Source organism: Thamnophis elegans, chromosome 2 (genome assembly GCF_009769535.1).
Source record: "Thamnophis elegans isolate rThaEle1 chromosome 2, rThaEle1.pri, whole genome shotgun sequence".
NCBI classification, from domain to species: Eukaryota; Metazoa; Chordata; class Lepidosauria; order Squamata; family Colubridae; genus Thamnophis; species Thamnophis elegans.
Window position 1 is genome coordinate 138,327,848 of NC_045542.1, and position 18,775 is coordinate 138,346,622.

Genomic DNA, 18,775 nt, shown 5'->3' on the forward strand with positions numbered 1-18,775 from the left:
CAATGGTGCTTTTTTCAAGAGGCAAGAGGACTTTCTGGTTTTACTTTGAAAACATTTTGCTTCTCATCTGAGAAGCTTCTTCAGCTCTGACTGGATGGTGAGGAATGGAAGGATTTATATTCCTTGCAGACATCTGGTCATTTACATTCTTTTAGTGAGTTGTGAGTTGCTCCTGGTTCAGCTGAATTGGTAGTGGCAGCAGTGGGCAGCTCTGCCCGCCCACCCAGATGCTTCTGCGCATGTGCAGAATCGTTGTGTGTGTGAGAGAGAGAGAGCGCAAGAGTGAACCGGTAGTAAAACTGGTAGAAACCCACCACTGGGTCACCTGAGTGGTGCAAATGGATGTGGAGCCTTCTTGGAACTGCTGAAAGGACTGTGTTGTAGACTGAAGATAGATGATATCATATCTCTCCCTTCTGTTGAGAGAGGGCTGTTCACTTTAGACATAGATAGTTCAGCGGTTCTAATCTCACCGGCTCAAGGTTGACTCAGCCTTCCATCCTTCCGAGGTGGGTGAAATGAGGACCCAGACTGTGGGGGCGATATGCTGACTCTGTAAACCGCTTAGAGAGGGCTGAAAGCCCTATGAAGCGGTATATAAGTCTAACTACTACTACTACTATAGATGGCCTCTGACTCGTCTTTCAAACCAGAGGTTCTCTCTGTCCAAAATGTGGACTTTGCTGTCTTCAAAAGAGTCACCTTTGCCTTTTAAATGCAGATGGGCTGCTGAATCTAGTCCTGATCTATTTGTTCTCCTAAGTCATGTCATGCATTTATGAAATGGTTGTTTGGTTTCCCCAATGTGCAGATCTGCACTGCATTGTAGTGCATATACCACGTTGCCCAGTGTGTATCTGGTGTTTTATCCTTGGTGTGGACAAGAGTCTGCCTTAGTGTATTCTTGGGTTTGAAGTATGTATGTATGTTGTGTTGGCTGAAGATCCTCCAGAGCTTTTCTGATATTCCTGCAATGTATGGAATGACAATGTTCGGGGGGCATTTATCATAATTATGAATGGTTGCCTAACATTCAAGAACTAGATATAGAGGAAAATATGTTCTGTAAGGTAAAATAACAAAGAAACAAAGGGTATGTATGTATGTATGTATGTATGTATGTATGTATGTATTTATTTATTTATTTATTAGATTTTTTAAACTCACCTTTATTAACTTTATAACTCACTCAAGGCAGCAAACATACCTAATATTTTCTCCTCCTCTTCTCCACAACAACCAGAGGTGAAATTCATCAGGTTCTGACAAGTTCTGGAGAACCGGTAGCGGAAATTTTGAGTAGTTCAGAGAACCGGCAAATACCACCTCTGGCTGGCCACAGAGTGGGGAGGGAATGGGGATTTTCCTTTCCCCAGGAATGGGGAGGGAATGGAGATCTTGCCGTATCCTTCCCCTGCCACACACACCAAGCCATGCCCACCGAACCGGTAATAAAAAAAATGAATTTTACCACTGACAAAAACAACCCTGTGAGGTGGGCTGGGCCAAGGGGGAGAATGACTGGCCCAAATCTACCCAGCTGGCTTTCATTCCTAAAGTGGGAGTAGAACTCGCAGGCTTCTGGTTTCCAGGCCAGCAGCTTAGCCACTATACCAAACTAGTCTTCCTTGGTTTATTTTATATATATATTTAATTGTAGCCTACGTATTATCCTTGATTCTCATCAGCTGCTTTTTTTCAAAGGACATACTAGTACGATAAAAGCAGAGGAGGTTAAAATATTGTTTTTCCGTCGACAACATTTTTGTTCCTTTACTGTTGCTGAATCGCTGCTAATGATTTTGTTCTCCTTTTGTGCAGCTGGACAATCCTGATGAGCAAGCAGCCCAAATTAGGCGGGAGCTTGATGGTCGTCTCCAAATGGCAGACCAAATTGCCAAGGTAAGAGACGGGATGGAAGGAAGGGCTGCTGACTGGGTTTGAGCTCCCCCTCCCTTTTTTTTTAATGGCTCAGGCAGTGGCAGTGTTTATCAAAAGCTGTCTGTCTATTTATTTGTTGACACTTTCTGTCAGAGAAGCATACGTTCTCCCTCATGGGATCTGCCTTCTGGAAAGAGATCCTCTGGAGATTCGGATGGCTTCCACCCTGATGATGTTCCAGATGTTATGGAGATCTGGCTGTTCTCCCAGATTCTGGGGCAGAGCGAAGGTTGAGCCCCTGATGGATAGATATCTTTTAGTTTGTGGTTTGTTTTTTTTAGCTGCTCACGATTCCTTTTTCATCTTCTAGAATTTTGAAAAGGATTAAAATTGTAAGCTGCCCTAAATTATTCGAAAATTGGATGGCCTACAAATGTGTGTATGTATAAATAAATAAATAAATGCCAGACATTTAAGGGACCAGAGATTTAAAAGCAAATAAGTTGGAAAACCATGTTTCAATAAAAGAGCCAATGAAGTATCGATAGTCCTCAACATACAACTGTAATAGAGTTTGATCGTTATGGCCATAAAGTGTAACCATGTGACCAACCCAATTTTACAACCTCTTTTTTTTTCAATGATCATTAAGTGAACGCTGCAGTCATTGTTTGCTATGGGGTGTTTTGCTGAAAACTGAAAGTAAACAATGGTTTTCAACCAAAAAAAGAGTAAATTGTGGTCACATCAGTGGTGGGTTCCTACTGGTTCGGCCGAACTGATAGTGGTTTGGGAGCCTGGGTCACTGGAACCAGTAGCAACCCAGGCCTGCCACCCAACACCTCCCCGAACTGGTTCTCCAGGCACTCTCTTGTTTTGTTTTTGTTTTGCTTCTGTGCATGTGCAGAATAATTTTTATTGTACTGCGCATGCGCGTGGCAGTAGTGACTGCCGGAACCCACACCTGGGTCATGACTGTGGGACATGGCGAACAGCCATAAATGAAAGTCGGTAGCTAAGCTCCCAAAATCATATCACTCGTGGGGGGGAGGGTGCCTTTTGAGTGGGGTCAAGATTCAAACAGTTGCTAAGTGACAGGTTGAAAGTCGAGGATTATCTGTATAATTGAGAAGATTGAGAAGATCCAGAATACTAAGATTCTCTCAGCCGTCTCACAGAGTTCTGGCCCAGGGATAAAAATTAAGGCAGATCTCCAGGAAAGCCATGCAGAGCTCATGTAGGAAAGGTGGAATATAATTTAAATAATTAATTCTATTGCCAGCCACTTTCATGCACTACATTAGACTCTGGTCCCGATTTAAATTGGGGGTGGTGGTATTATTTATTATTTGGTGTTCTTAGACTACTGGCAGGATGACGGTTGTGTGAATAAAACAAGGAGAGAGTTTGATATAAGACTTAATTTCTGGAAAAAAAGTAAGATATATATCAAACCAAAATGTAGTATTAATGGCATTTAAAAAGGAAATTGAAAATTACAGGTTACAACAACAACAACAATATCTAAAACATTGCTAAATATCACATGCTTACGGTATTTATTTATCATGGTCATTTGATCAGCATGATGTCATGGAGCACTGCTATCTTCCCACTAAAGTGGTACCTATTTATCTACTCACATGTGCATGCTTTCAAACTGCTGGGTTGGCAGGAGTTGGGGCAAGGATAGGAGCTCACCCTGTCGTGTGACATGCGAGTCTTAAACCCGGGCTGCCGACTTTCCAGCTGTCAGCGGCTTATTTTTGCTTTCTTTGAAGCTCATTTTGCTTTCTTTGAAGCCCACTAGCAACTGTTGCAACTGGGGGAAGAGGGCATTTGTGAAGGGAAGAGTGCTGGAGGTGTGAATGTACTGAGAAAATTTAACATGGACACTGAGCCATCTTCCTGCCTTCAAGGACACCAGCACTGGGAAAGGATTAACTGCAGCACCTGAGACACAGGGTTCCCAAAACATTGGAACAGGACCTGATTGGATTACTCTCATAGAGGGTAGAATTTTGGATATAGAGTACTGTTTTCATTATATGGTTTTCACGTATTTTTTCTTCAGACCTTGCCTCGCTTGTGCTGCACTCAGCATCTCTGGAAAAGTTCCTTTGGAGTCTATGGAGTCAAGAATCATTTTTGTCTAGGGAGCAGGCTGCAGCCAGTCCGAACCAGCTTTATGTGATGCTTGTTGACAATTACAGTAGTTACAGTACAAAATATAGACCTATCCCCCACACAAAGACCAAACAAGAGCCTAATAAAATGGCAGATACGGAAGGAGCATACATGGATCATGGATCTAGTTGAACTAAAGAGGAATGAGGAGAAAAAATAGGACAGAGAAGTAGGGGAAAAAATAGGTGGGCCTGATTATATCAAGCATGGTGAGGTGCCTTAAGAGATTAGATTGTGTACTGTTGTTGAACATCGAAATAGCTGAGATCTCAGATGTAGATCTTGTCAGGCATTCAGTTCCTTCAGTTGTTCTTCTGAGTCTTAACAGATATTGTGTTGTCTTGACACACAGATCCTTTACTGTACATGACAGTCCATGGGGTTGTATCAATTACCAGTTCAGTTCATCTTCAAGTAGCACAGATACACAGTGTCCAAACTAAGCCATCACTTCCTGGGGGAGAGAGGATAATAACGGCAATGTTTATGTATCCTATTTTGCCACAGGGTCTTATGTGGGGAGGGAAGGGATCTTTGAATATGCTGTTCGTTGAGGAAACATTTGTTTTAGCAAAAACGCTCCCAAGATATCCATGTGAATCTTTATATTATGAATAAAATCATAATACATTATTGTAGCAACAGCATTGGAGAAGCGCCTTTCCCTTCTCTTCTTTTGACCCTGCGTTGTGTGTTTCAAAAACCTTGTCACAGCAGGTACTTCAGACGAGATCAAAATTAGATGTAAAAATCAACAGAGCACAGCCTTATTTTTATTTCACACGTGTTAGCTTGTATTTGATGCCTTTTTGAACATTTGAACACAATACAAGATGTCCATGATTTACAGCTGTAATTGAGCCTGGCAATTAAGGTTGTAAGTTGTGGCAGTCATAAAGTGAATTATTCCCATGACTGACCAAAATGATTTTATGATCTTTTTCTGGCAGTTGTAAAACAAATGTTGTTCAGCAAATCCATTGTTCATTTTGAATGGTTTTTATCTAAAACCGGAAGTCAAATGCCGTTTGCAGCAAAAAATAGCATAAATTGGGTCATGTGATAACAGGATGGCTGTAAATGCAAGCTGGTTGCTGAGAAGCCAAAATGCCATAACATGACACAGGAGGGCTGGCCACTGGAACTTCAGAACATATTTGAAGTATCTTTGGGGAGATCTTAACTTCAAACAGTCACTACGTGAATGGTCATAAGTCGTGATTCAGTGCTTTGGAGAATATGTTGTACCCCTCTTCTTTTTGGCAATCCCTCAAATTTGGAAAGCTGCTATCAGGTAGGTCTCCCTAGTCTTTCTTTCATAATCAAACATACCAAATTTCTGCAATTGTATTCATATATTTTACCCTCCCCTCCAGTTCTGTAATCATCTTTGTTGCTCTTCTCTGTACTCTTTCTAGAGTCTCTGCATTTTTTTTTATATTGTGGTGACTAAAACTGGATGCCATATTCCAACTGTGGTCTTACTAAGGCTTTGTAAAGAACTTCATGTGATCTTGATTCTATATCTCTGTTGTTGTTTTCCAAAGAATTTTTATTCTCTTACATACCATTTTAAGTATACATTCACATAATTGGTGTTCTTCTTTACATTTATCATTCTTATACATTTATTATTTCATTTAATAAGTTATAATGTACAATTTGGGTTGCTTTATTTACCATCCTTTCCTCCTTTTGTAACACCTCCTTGTTTTTCCTTTCTTTTCTCCCTCCCTTCTTTACTTCCTTCCTTCCTCCTCTCCTTCTCCTCCCTTCTTCCCTTCCCTTTCTCCTACTCCTGCTCTTCCTCTTCCCCTTCCTACCCTCTCTCCTTCTCTTTCTCCCCCTTCCATCCTCCTCTCCTTACCTCTTTCTTCTTTCCCCTGTCTTCCTTTTTTTCTCTCCTCTCTCCCTTTCTTTTTCTATTATTGTTGTTGTGTATTTCAAAACTCAGTTTATGTTTTCTTGGGATGGTATTTCCGCCAAGCCAAATATAATTTAGTATCATTTCTTATTCTCTTACCTTCTCTAGTCTACCCTAGTTATGTTTCCCTCCCTTTATATTTCACTCTTGAATATATACTTATATATTTAATATTTTCTTTCTGTTTTCCCTTTCTCCCCCCGCCCTTTCCATTTAATAGTGCATCATCTGGGTATTTTATCTTCTTCCTACTTTCTTTTCTAGTTTGCTTTCTCTAGCCAGTCATAGAACCTTCCCCATGTTTTGAAATACTCCGATTCCTCTTTATCTTTTATTTTCATTGTCAACCTATTCATCTCTGTACAATCTAATATCTTTTTTATTATCTCTTCATCTGTTGGTAGCTTATTTAATTTCCAATTTTGGGTGAATACAATTCTCGCTGCTGTAGTTACATGTATAATCAAATAAGTATCCTCTTTCTTGAATTTCTCTGGGATAGTACCTAGTAAAAATATCTCTAATATAAATATCTCTAATATAAATATCTCTAATATAACTAACAAGAAATTCTATTTCTTGTTGCAACATTTTCTTTAACCATACTCTTATTTTATCCAATATTTTCTTGCTTCTGCACATGTCCACCATGTGTGGTAGTATGAACCTATTGCTTGTTGACATTTCTAACATTTTGCTGACTTGTCTTTAAACATCTTAGCTAGTTTTCCCGGTGATATGTGCCATCTGTAAAATATTTTGTATAAGTTTTCTTTGTAAGCTGTTGACATGGTTAGTTTATAATTGCTTTCCCATAGTTGTTGCCACTTTTCTAGTTCAATCATATGGCCAAAATTCTTTGCCCAAGTTAACATTGTATTTTTTACCACTTTTTCTAGTATAGTTCTTAATAGGTAGCTATATAATTCACTGATTATTTTTTCTCCTGTTCCCGTAAGTATTTTATCCAACTCCGAACTTCCTAAGTTAAAACCATACTCCTTTTTATCTTTTTAATATCTTGATGGTATTTGCAATTGTGAAAACCAATCTATATCAATCCCTTGTTTTTCTAATTCTTGTTTTTGTTTTAGTTCCCCCTTTTCTGTTAAGATATTTTTGTATCTAATAATACTTTTCATACTACTAATATTTGGATGTGTCAATGCTTCCATCGTTTAAAACCACATTGGTATTTCTGAATAATGTTTCCCTTTCACTCTTTCCCATATTGTTAATAATCCAATCCTTATATAATGTCTTTTAAAATAGCCATGTACCCTACTTTATCATACCACAAAAAGCATGATTGCAGTTGCAAATCATGCCCCTCCAGTGTCAATAATCTTGTATTTCTCAGTAAAATCCATTCTTTCATCCAAGCTAGACCTGCTTCTTGATAGTACAATTCCTGGTTTGGTAATCCAAATCCACCTTGAATCTTTGCATCTTGTAACATTTTTATATTAATTCTTGCTTTTTTCCCTTGCCATATATATTTCCCCATTATTTTGTTCATACCTTCAAAGAATTTTTTCTCTAGTTTTATCGGTATTGTTTGGAACAGGTATAACAATCTTGGTAATATATTCATCTTTACTACTGCTATTCTTCCCATCAGTGATAATTGTAGGTTTTTCCATCTTTCCAAGTCTATTTCTATTTGTTTTCTCACCTTATAATAGTTATCCTCCTTTAGTGTTTCACATCTTGATGTGAATTGAATACCCAGATATTTCACTTTTTTCACCACTTGTATGTCCAGTTTCCCCATCAACTCTCTTTTCTGTTTTTCTGCCATATTTTTCACCAGAATTTTTGTTTCATCTTTATTAATCTTCAAACCTGCTACTTCTCCATTTTCTTCTATTATTTTAACTAGTTTTGGCCCTGTTTCTATTGGGTCCTTCATAATAAACACCAAATCACTCGCGAACGCTTGTAATTTATACTCTTCTTTTTTGATCCTCATACTTTTTATCTCCTTATTTTGTCATATTTCAAAATCTCTAGTGTCAGTATAAATAATAATGGTGATAGTGGACATCCTTGTCTAGTTCCCGTTGTAATCGCTATCTTTCCAGTCATATCACCATTTACCATTACCTTTGCCGATTGATTATTATGTATAGTTTTAATCATATTTATAAATCCCTCACCAAATCCCATCATTTGAAGTTGCATTATCATGAATTGCCAGTTGACATTATCAAAGGCCTTTTGAGGATCTAGAAACAACAACCCCATTTGTTTTTCTGGGTGGGCTTCATAGTACTCTAGCGTATTCAATATAATTCACATATTGTCTCTGATCTGTCTCTTGGGAAAAATCCATTTTGGTCTATGTATATAAATTCATTTAAAAGTCTCTTCATTCTTTCTGCCATTATTGATGCAAAAAAATTATAATCCACATTAGTAGTAAAATAGGTCTGTAGTTCTTTACTTGTTGTGGATCTGACTCTTCTTTTAGTATAAGCATTATATATGCCTCCGTCCAGGTTTCTGACATTTTTGCCTCTCCTAATAAGTCATTGAATATTACATTACATTACTTAACACTTCTTGTAGTGTTTGATACAGTTCTGCCGGTAAGCCATCTGGTCCTAGTGTTTTCCTCTTCTTTTGCCTTTTGATGCCTTCTGTTACCTCCATCATTGCAATTCTTTGTTCTAGTGCCTCTTAATTTTTTCTAGGATTTTTGGTGATTCTAGTTTTCTCTAAATATTGTCTTATTTTCCCTTCTGGAACTCTCCCTTGCTAATACAACTTATTATAGAAGTTCTCAATTATTGTTCTCTTTTTTTTCATTTAAATGTTGTATATTCCTTCTACATCCACCAGTTGACTTATCAGCTTTTTTTCTCTTTCCTTTTTGATCTTGTAGGCCAGCCAACGTCCTGGTTTATTTGCGTTTTCAAAGAAGTTTTGTTTTGCCAATTTTATTTTATTTGCCAAGTCCTCATTTTCTATCAGGTTCAATTTATGTTTTTGCAGTTCCATCATATTTTTTACTTTTTTATTTTGTGGATTTTTCTGCAGCTCCATCTACAGACTTTTGTACTCTGATTCCAACTTCTTTTGAATTTGTCTGTTCTGTCTATTCTTTTTCCCTAAGTATGTCATTGCAAGGCCTCTGATATATGCTTTGCAATGTCCTATACATTCTGTAATGATGTGTCTTCCTTTCTATTTTTCTGGAAGAAATATGTCAATTCTTTTTCCATATTTTCCATATTTTTTAATTTAAAGTCCATCTCCCTTTTATCCTCTGTCCCTTCCAAGTCATTGTTGTTGGATTATGATCTGCCCATGTGCTCATATCTATGTCTATCTTAGTTGTTTTGAGTGTCAGCTCTGTTGACAACCACATCATATCAACTCTTGACCATGATAAATGTCTATTTGAGTAGAATGTATATTGTCTTTCTTTCAGGTATCTTATTCACCAAGCATCTTGCAAGTTTAATTCTTCCACCATTGTGAAAAATGTTTTGGGTAGAATTTTTCTTGGCTTCTTGTTCATCTTTCTAGATTTATAGTCTATTTCATATTTCTATTTCATTATTTACGATTGCATTAAAGTCTCCTAGTATATATATCTTCATAGTCATATTCTGTTATTTTTTTGTGTAATTTCCAAAAATTCTTCTTGTTTGTCGTTTGGAGTGTATTGCCACTAATATATCTTTCTCATGTTCATCATTTTTCCACCATCAATATTCTCCCCACAAAATTAATTCCACAATGGTAATCCACACCTCATTGCAAGAGGTAAAAAAAAATAGATAAAAAGATGAAAGTTGGGGAGGTTAAAAAAAAAAAAAGACCCAAAGTAGCCAAATAAACAAAGAGGGAAAAAAGAGGAAACCAGTTGTCTGGGTTATCCAAATTATCCCAATTTCTCCCCCCCCCTTAGGCAGAAGGGGGACACACTAACAGGACGGCAGTTTCAACAGCCCATTATAATGTAGCAAGGGAAGGGAAGGCAATGTTTCCACAGCTGGTCTTATTTCTTTCTTCTAGAGGACTTTTACCAGTTCTTTATTATCCACAATGTTTTCAAAGTCAATTTTTCTTAGGCAGCTTTTACTGGTACTGTTTGCTACTAGATAGCAATGCAGATAATTAATTCAACATTCTTTTAAGTTTCTGGCTTCAAAATCAAATCTAGCAATTCTCAAAAGTCACCAAGATACCAAGAAAATCATAGGCATAGAGTGAAATTTAAAGACCAATGGCTTCCGATTTGCTTTCTAACATCCTTAAGCAATTCTCAAGATCTGTTACTTCCTTTCTTCTATCTAATGGCTTTCGCTGCTGACACAAGGGAGTGAGAGCTTTGTAACGTCCGCTCCCCCCCTTTCTTCTGCCACTTTCTCTTTAAAAAGTTTTAATCGGAGGTTTAAAAGTTAGTTTACAGGAATGTTGCACTTTCAAGCACTCTTATTATCTCACCCAAATGCTGTCCACGTTGATTCCTGTGCTTTGTCTGGTCTTCCAGCTGCGATAGCTCACGTTGGCTACCTTTCTTACTTTGGGTCCGAAGGCAAAAGCAGGCGTTTTAGAGTAGTTGCTGATTTCCCAATGACACCCACATGCCCCCCCCTTCATTCCCTACAAGACAGCTATGGTGGGGTTACAGATCACTCCTCCCCTGAAACAGCAGGAATCTGACGGTTCTTCAGAGAGCCCTCTGGATAACACGTTCTGTTGCTGGAATTCAGGACACACACACACCGATCCTATCCCTCTGTTAATGCAGCCTAGGACTCTGTTGCCTTTTTGGCAGCTGCAATCAATGCATTATTTTTAGCAATAATAAGGTGCAATCCAAATAATGTACCAAAAGAAAGGCCTTTAAATTAAATTACTTCTTATTAAGAGTTCACATAGTCAAGCTTGGTATTGCTTGGACAAGAAGACCCCAACAGATTGTTAAATATATAAATTATATGATCCAATAAGTAGACACATTATGTCTAGCTGACAAAAGGCCAGAAGAATACTGATGGTAGCAAAAAAACAAGGGTTTCTGTATATGTTGCTGCCATTTAATGGCCAATCAACCTGGATCTGGTACTGATTTACAATCTATGGTAAGAAACTTTGCCCCTAAGAATAAATAAATGTTTTCTCCCATGAGCTTAAATTTTCTTGTCTTGCGCATTATGCAGGAGATCATGAATTTATAACAGTCATTAAAAGTGTTGCAGGCTTGGACTGTTCCTCATTTTCTAAATAACCTTTTAATGAGGAATCTGTTCCGCAGCCTACTTGTCACAACTTAACTATTTCTCAAAGTGCCCCAGTGGAGACATTTGGGCTATGTACTGCCCATTCATTACAACAAAATTTTGCTTGGAGGAAGCATTTAATTTTCTGGCCCTGGGCACATTTCCATAAGTTAAAGACTGATCAGTGGAAAGAGGATTTTATGCCTCGCGTTGAAAACTAGGCAGGTTATAAAATGAGACGAGCAAAGTGCTATTGAGTGAGAGGTGAGTAGAATTCCTGGAGGGATTGATTTCAGTTAAAGATTCTTAAACTCTTGGGCTAAGAGATTGGCTTCAGACATAGACACTCAAAAGTCCCTTTTTTAAAAATGTAGGTACTGTATCTCTATTTGAGTAGACTCAAACTCCCTATGACCTCATCTGCAAATGTAACAAAAAGTATTGGTGGACTCTAACTTCAAAACATAGGTTTTGGGAGCCCAAAGCCACAAACAGGAGCTGGTGCTGAACTATTTTCCCACTAGTGTGTGTGCGGCCATCAGTACAGATCATTTATGGAGAGCAATTCTGCGGTAAGATCCCTAATGTAGAACTTGAAGTCCATTTTGCTACCAAAACATTCTATCCTCTGGTTCAGGATTGTGCACAGAATGTGATACAAAGTCAAGAGGGTAACCATGATTGTGGGGTTGACATTATAGCACAGCACACATAAAAACACCAACGGACTTTGAATACACCAACACAGCTGCCAACCACTTTGTGGATATTCCCGCTTTGGCTAAATGCTTAGAACCATCTTATAAAATTCTCTGTAGCATTCAAAGATCTTATGTTAAGAGCGTCCTTTAAGCAATGATTGAAAGAGCTGACTCTTGATTTATTGCATTTTAGGTTTAATGCTGTTTTGCCAAACGTCAGGGTAGTGATCAGATGGCCCAAGCAATTTTTGGATCCAAACGCATTAAGCACACCAGTGAATAAAGGGATTTAAAACTTTATGATTAGCTCAAGGAAATAAATTTTATAAAACATATATACCAAGCAAGATAATACTCATATCTCTTACAGGCCTGTCAGGAGCTCTTAATAGTGACAACTGAGGTACCCCAAGGGTGGCCAATTTCCACAATACCCAGCACTAGGTTCTATCCTGAATTTCCCCACAACAACAGCCCCAAGGTTTTTTTTTTAATCAAAAACTGGCACCATGACCTCATGGTTCAACTATGGTCAGACTTGGCCTTGATTGGATGGCATATGATTCTGGGAAGGGAATTGAGACTTTCACAGTACATGAAGCTTTCCTCCTTTTCCTTTATTCAGTAAACAAGAATTTTTTTAAAAAACATAATAGAGTGTGCAGAGATGGACAAATTTACAAAAGAAGTAAAAGAAAAGGAGGAAACAGAATATTATATGGTATGGAATGAGTGGTACAAATGGCAAGAGGACAGGTGTGAAGCTTAAGGAAAGAAATGAAGAAGACACAGGAGTTAGAAATTAACAATGTATAGTTAGAGATGAACAAACACGTATAAATGAAAAGAAGGGTTGTAAATTAAGGACTGTATATAATATCATATGTATAGACAAAGAGAAACTGAAATAAGGGGGAGTACATTTACAATGGATGTATACCGAGGAGGAAATATTGTACAGAAGGAAATTGCAAATAATATTTTTTATCTTATTTTTTAAAAAACTGTTCAATAAAATATTTTTTAAAAGAATTTTAAAAATAGGCAGGTCAGCTCAGAATGCGCTCTTAACGTATCTACACTTTTCTTAATATATAGGAGAAATCAGTCACTAAAAGCCTCAAAATAAACAATAGTCTTCCGCCTTGCCACTACAAATGCCTATTGGAGAATTGAATTCAGTATATATAAATATGTAATCTTGCCAATCATACACTCTTGGTTGTTGTTGGTTTTTTTTTTACTTTACTTTCCATCACAGGAGCGTAAATTTCCTAAATTTGTGTCCAAAGAAATGGAAAACATGTTCATTGAAGAGTTGAAGTCATCGGTCAATTTACTCATGGCAAACCTGGAAAGCATGCCAGTGTCCAAAGGGGGCTCCGAGTTCAAGTTACAAAAACTGAAACGCAGTCATAAACACTTCCATCATTGACTTGGGAGGAGAACGAAAACCAGCTCTCCAAATCAGATGTTGTGCTATCTTTCTCCCTGGAGGTAACTTCTAGTTTTCATCAACTATAAATAGAAGGGTGTTGTAAAATAACCATTGTAAAATGAAGACAACATAAATGTCATTTTAAAGCTGCTCAGTGATCAATGTGTTGGCAAGCAGAACTTAAAAAGAGAATAGATAGATAGATAGATAGATAGATAGATAGATAGATAGATAGATAGATAGATAGATAGATAGATAGCAACAGACAGACAGACAGACAGACAGACGACAGACATATATATGTGTGTGTGTGTGCTATATTTGTGCTGATAAATAATATATATATTCTAGCATTTAGGGTGTAAGGAATGTAGACAGCTACAGTAATTTATCCTGGGTCCGTCTGTAAACCTTAAACCAAGCCACCACCATGTTTAACCATTGCATGGATTTTTAATATGAAAAAATGGTAGATGGATAGCATGGTGTAGGGACATATGCAGGGCAGGGGTGAAATCCTCCTGGTTCGACCCGGTTCAGTCGAACCAGTAGAGGCGATTGTTCTTGGTTCTGTGAATTGGTAGTAAAAAAAAAAGCTTCCAAGGATCGTGCAGCTCAGCTGTGAACTATCCTATCATTGAAAGCTTTTTTTCTACTTTTTAAAGCATTTTCCCTGCCAGTTTGGGTGAACCAGCAAGGGAAAAAAGCTTTAAAAAGCTTTTTTAAAAGCTTGCGACGATCACTCAGCTCATAGTTGGGCCGTGCAATCGTCAGAAGTTTATTTTTTTAGATTTTTAAAGCATTTTTTCCCTGCCGGTTCCCAGCAGGGGAAAAATGCTTTAAAAATCTAAAAAAAAATAGCTGAAAGTGGAAAAAAAGTTGACCACGCCCACATAGTCACATGACCCCACCACCATCAAGCCATGCCCACAGAACTGGGCTGGGGGGTTAGATTTCACCACTGATGCAGGGGTCAGAGACCCTGAGCAACTTACAAGAAAGGCAGGAAAGGCTTTTCACAGGCTGATAAGTTAGTTTCAAAGTTCTTAATTGACAGGTTGTTTCCACTGACTCATGGGTTTCAGGCAGGAGGGGTATTTTCTCCATGCTTTCGTAGAGATGCTGGAGGTTGAAGCTATGGTTTCAGGGGTAGCAAGCAGGTGCTATACTTGGGCTACCTGATGAAGAGCTGTAGGGGAGGTCAGAGTCAAAGATAATGCTGAAGGTCAGCTGTTCTTGCATTTCAAGGAAAATGTTTGAATTGATTAAATATTTAATTAAATAAATTTAATATTTCAGTGGAAGAAGAAGCCTAACAGGCTCTTAAAGGGAGAGGGGTTGCTCTTCCCAATGTTTTGGGTTAATGTGAGAGATTCTAATTTCAAACAATAACAAATCCCACAACTTTCCAATTTATCCCTATACTCCTATATGGTAGATTTTTAGATGCTTTCTTCAAAGCAATATAACTTGTGCTTCATTCTTGAATTGATTCCTGAATAAAGAACATTTCTTCTTCTTCTTCTTCTCTCTCTCTCTCTCTGTCTCTCTCCTCCTCCTCTCTCTCTCTCTCCCTCTCCTCCCCTATCTCTCTCCTCTCTCCCTCCCCCTCCTCCCTCTCCCTCTCCTTCTCCCCCTCTCTCTCCCTCTCCCCCTCTCTCTCCCCCTCTCTCTCTTCCCCTCTCTTCTTTCTCCCTCTCCCTCTCCCTTCCCTCCCTCTTTCCCTTTCTCCTCTCTCTCTCTTCCCTCTCCTCCTTCCTTCCTCCCTCTCCCTTCCACCTCCCTCTCCCTCTTTCCTTCCCTCCCCCTCTCTCTCCTTTAGGTTGTCATCATGGAAGTTCAGGGTCTCAAATCCTTAGCACCCAACCGGATTGTATATTGCACTATGGAAGTGGAAGGAGGAGAAAAACTACAGACTGACCAGGCTGAGGCATCCAAACCAACGTAAGTGTCCATCTTCGCCTCCATCACATTTCCTCCTTTATTTCAGATATATATACCTGGCAATCTAAGGAGAAAGGCCCCTGGATGCCCACAAGGTAACTTGGATGATCACAGATGATCTTGGATGATCACTATTGCTACCCTGGGGTGTCAGCTAGTGCTAGACACAGACCTCCACTGGGCATATTTTATTTTATTTATTAAGAAAATTTATATGGCTGCCCAACTCACTCACTAGAAGTTTGTTTGTGGCAATATGTTGGAATAAGTGAAGATTGGTATCCTTGGCTGGATTCATAACCTGGAGTAATTATAATGAAATGTATTTGGTTTCCCTTAGCTTATCAATTAACCAACCATTATAATATCTAACCCATTTAGATAAGCTCATTAATTACCTTTTATTTTAAAAACCATTAATCTTGTGGGAAACAAGAAAAACTGGCATGTTACTTGCAGTTCTGACCAAAACAAATATGAAATCAGGATCACTGAACCGCTTTTTCAAGAGGTGACTGGACTTTCTGTTTTTCTTTGAAGATGTTTCATTTCTCTTCCAAGAAACTTCTTCAGCTCTGACTTCCATATAAATCTTTCCATTCCCCACCAGCCAGTCAGAGCTGAAGAAGCTCCTTGAATGAGAAGTGAAATATCTTCAAAGAAAAAACAAGGAAGTCCATTTGCCTCTCGAAAAAGCACCTTTGGGAAAACCATGACCTGGATGACTGAGAATCTCCTTAGACACGATCACTGAACTCATTTTTTAAAAATACTTTTGTCTAAGGGGAAAGTGACTAAAGTGATATTTACACCATTTTGACTATCATGCTAAAAATATCCTACACATTCTTAATTCGGAATGAACAAATCACAAACTGCCACCTTTTCATTCGGACAGTGAAAGGGGAGTGATTGAGTTCAGTTCACACATCATGCTAAGCCTAGTTTATTTAACTGATAGATTGCTGAATAAATCACAGTGGCTGATTCACAAAACACAATGAGCTATAAACCATGTTTATAAACCAGACTTGCTGGCCTCCTACAATTTATTAAGCCATAAAGCAGGATTTATAAAGTTCAGTGATTCAGAATACCACACCACACCCAAATGTGCTTATTGTATGGCTCAACAAAAATTGCACATTCATCTTAAGTGTGCTGTAACTATTTTGGTCTGGAAATGACTACTCCAAACTTCAATCAATTTTATTTATAGCCTAAAGACCAAAAACAAGATACAAATGCAATCTAAACTTTGATTATTAAACATAACAATTTAGCAAGTAAAATGTATAATGAATATTACATAATCTACTTAAAATCCCAATTTAATGATACATTACTAAAAACCTTGGTTTTATAACCATAGTTAAACATTTAAAAAGAAAAACAAAGTATTGTATTGTGAATGTTATAAGAGTCCTCAGCAATAAGTTATCCATTATTTTTAAAATCTAAACTAGGAAAAAATACATCTGAGCATATAAACATTTTACTTGCAGATGAAAATCCTAAGATTACAAGCAGAAACAGATAGATTTTTTAACTGTGGCTATAAATAACTACTCCTATCCTGTTTAAATCTTTCAGCCAACCCAGCTTGCCATAAACACAATAAGTATTGTTTCTAGCCTAGTCATTTTCTTCTATTTCAGTGTCATATTTGCTGCTCTTTACCCCCCACATTAACATAAAAGAGTAAAGAATAATTTTGGAGTCTTCAGATAAATCCCAGTTATAATTTATCCCAATTATACACACCAATAACCTGTTTAGACAAGAGTTAGTAGGGCAGCTCCTAGTGCATTCTGCCCCACTGAAATGTGAAAACATGTGAAATAGGTTGACCATGAGCAGTGGTGGGTTTCAGATCCTGTTCCAACCGGTACAGTTGGAACGGGTCTGGTGGCATCCTCATGGACATGTGCAGCATGCACACACACGCACAGTGCACGCACACATGCACAGCCTGCGCATGCATCTTAGCACCTCCATGAGCCTCTGCAACGCTCCAGCTGCTCTCCAGAGCATCGCGCAGGTGCTGTATGCACCATGCACATTCCCGGAAGCGCAAAAGCCTTAAAAGACAGGTAAGGAGCTTGGGTGGGTGGGTGGGCATGGAGAACCATACCGGAACGGTATCCGGTGCTCCAGGTAGGATCCAGTACGCCCGTCCCTGGGTGTACAGCCTGCAACCCACCACTGACCATGAGTCTCTATTCTTTTAAAGTCTGTTATGAGGAAAAAATAATTCAATAATTATATGTCTCGTAACAGGAAAAGCTCAATGTTCTTGTACTGACATTCAGCTTGCCTGATATTATTGTATAATATTCCTGATTTGGTTTTAAATGTAAAATTAAGTCAGCTGTATTCTTGGCAGCATTTTAGCTAATTGTTTGAATAGGAAATGTTCAAATATGCCAGTTTAATAGATTTTGTAATTGTATGTTGTGTAAAGACGTTTTGTTTAACTGAATTCTACAAATCAAACCTGCGGCAGACTTTCAGATAAAATTTTCCTATGCTCCAGAATCAGTTAAATTTATCTGGTATTGTTATGAGAATAGGAGGAAAGGGATTCAGTTGGATCACATTTTAAAGGGAACTTGCTAATTCAGTCTTCCATCTGAAATGAAAATTTATTATTCTTTAATATATGGACTCTTAAAAGTTCCGGCTATGTAGTCTTCCAATTAAAAATATATACAGAAAGTATATATTGGTGAAAAATAATAGACCTTAGATGATGGAATAGGAAATATGTGTACATTGCAATAACGAATATACTGTACAATGGTATACAAGGAGGTAAGAATATGATAATCCACATAGATTTTCATTGAATTTCATACAAATGAGCCAAACTTCCATTTATAAGATGAAAAATTGAGTGAAATCTAATTTGATCCATCCCTAATCTGGCATGCTCTGGTTACATTTTATTAATTAAATATTTGGGAGGTTCAAGAGGTTATAATTTTTGTGTGCATGTGTGATTTATTGCAAGTCTTGTTTTTCTCAAATTCATCTTGTAGTGTGCAAAAGGCACTGTGTGCCCTCTAATACAATCTAGGATTACCATACATCTGGGTCCCCCTCCCCCTGGCCATGTCTCCTCTGTTTTCTTTAAGTGCTCCATCTGCCTGGGAATTCCAAGTATCATAAAACATATGGGATTCTGCAGAATGAAAAGGAATGAGAGTGGGGTCTCCTCCGTTCCTCAGAAGGTCTCTTTCTGAGCAACAGACAGGTTTAGGCAAATAGAGGCCAGGACAGTGATGGCTAACTTTTTGTTGTCGCATGCCGAAATGCAATGGAAGGACAACACCTCCCTGTGCCCCACCCCCCTGTGCATGCACACGTGACACCTCTGCCCCCCCAACACATGCGTGTGCATCTCTCACATGCATCCCGTACCCATGCATGTACAGCAGACCCCCGAAAATCAGCTGGCTGG

The 18,775-nt window shown here is 38.3% G+C and overlaps 1 protein-coding gene across 13 annotated transcripts in view; it reads left to right on the top strand.

Annotated features, from left to right (window-relative positions):
- The window catches only part of CADPS (calcium dependent secretion activator), a 440,774-nt gene that overhangs the window by 178,026 nt on the left and 243,973 nt on the right, over positions 1-18,775 (top strand). For all 13 annotated transcript variants that reach the window (XM_032210572.1, XM_032210571.1, XM_032210579.1 and 10 more), the window contains exon 4: positions 1,822-1,902. In XM_032210572.1, the coding sequence (XP_032066463.1) occupies positions 1,822-1,902 (81 nt within the window). The remainder of the gene's footprint in view (positions 1-1,821; positions 1,903-18,775) is intronic.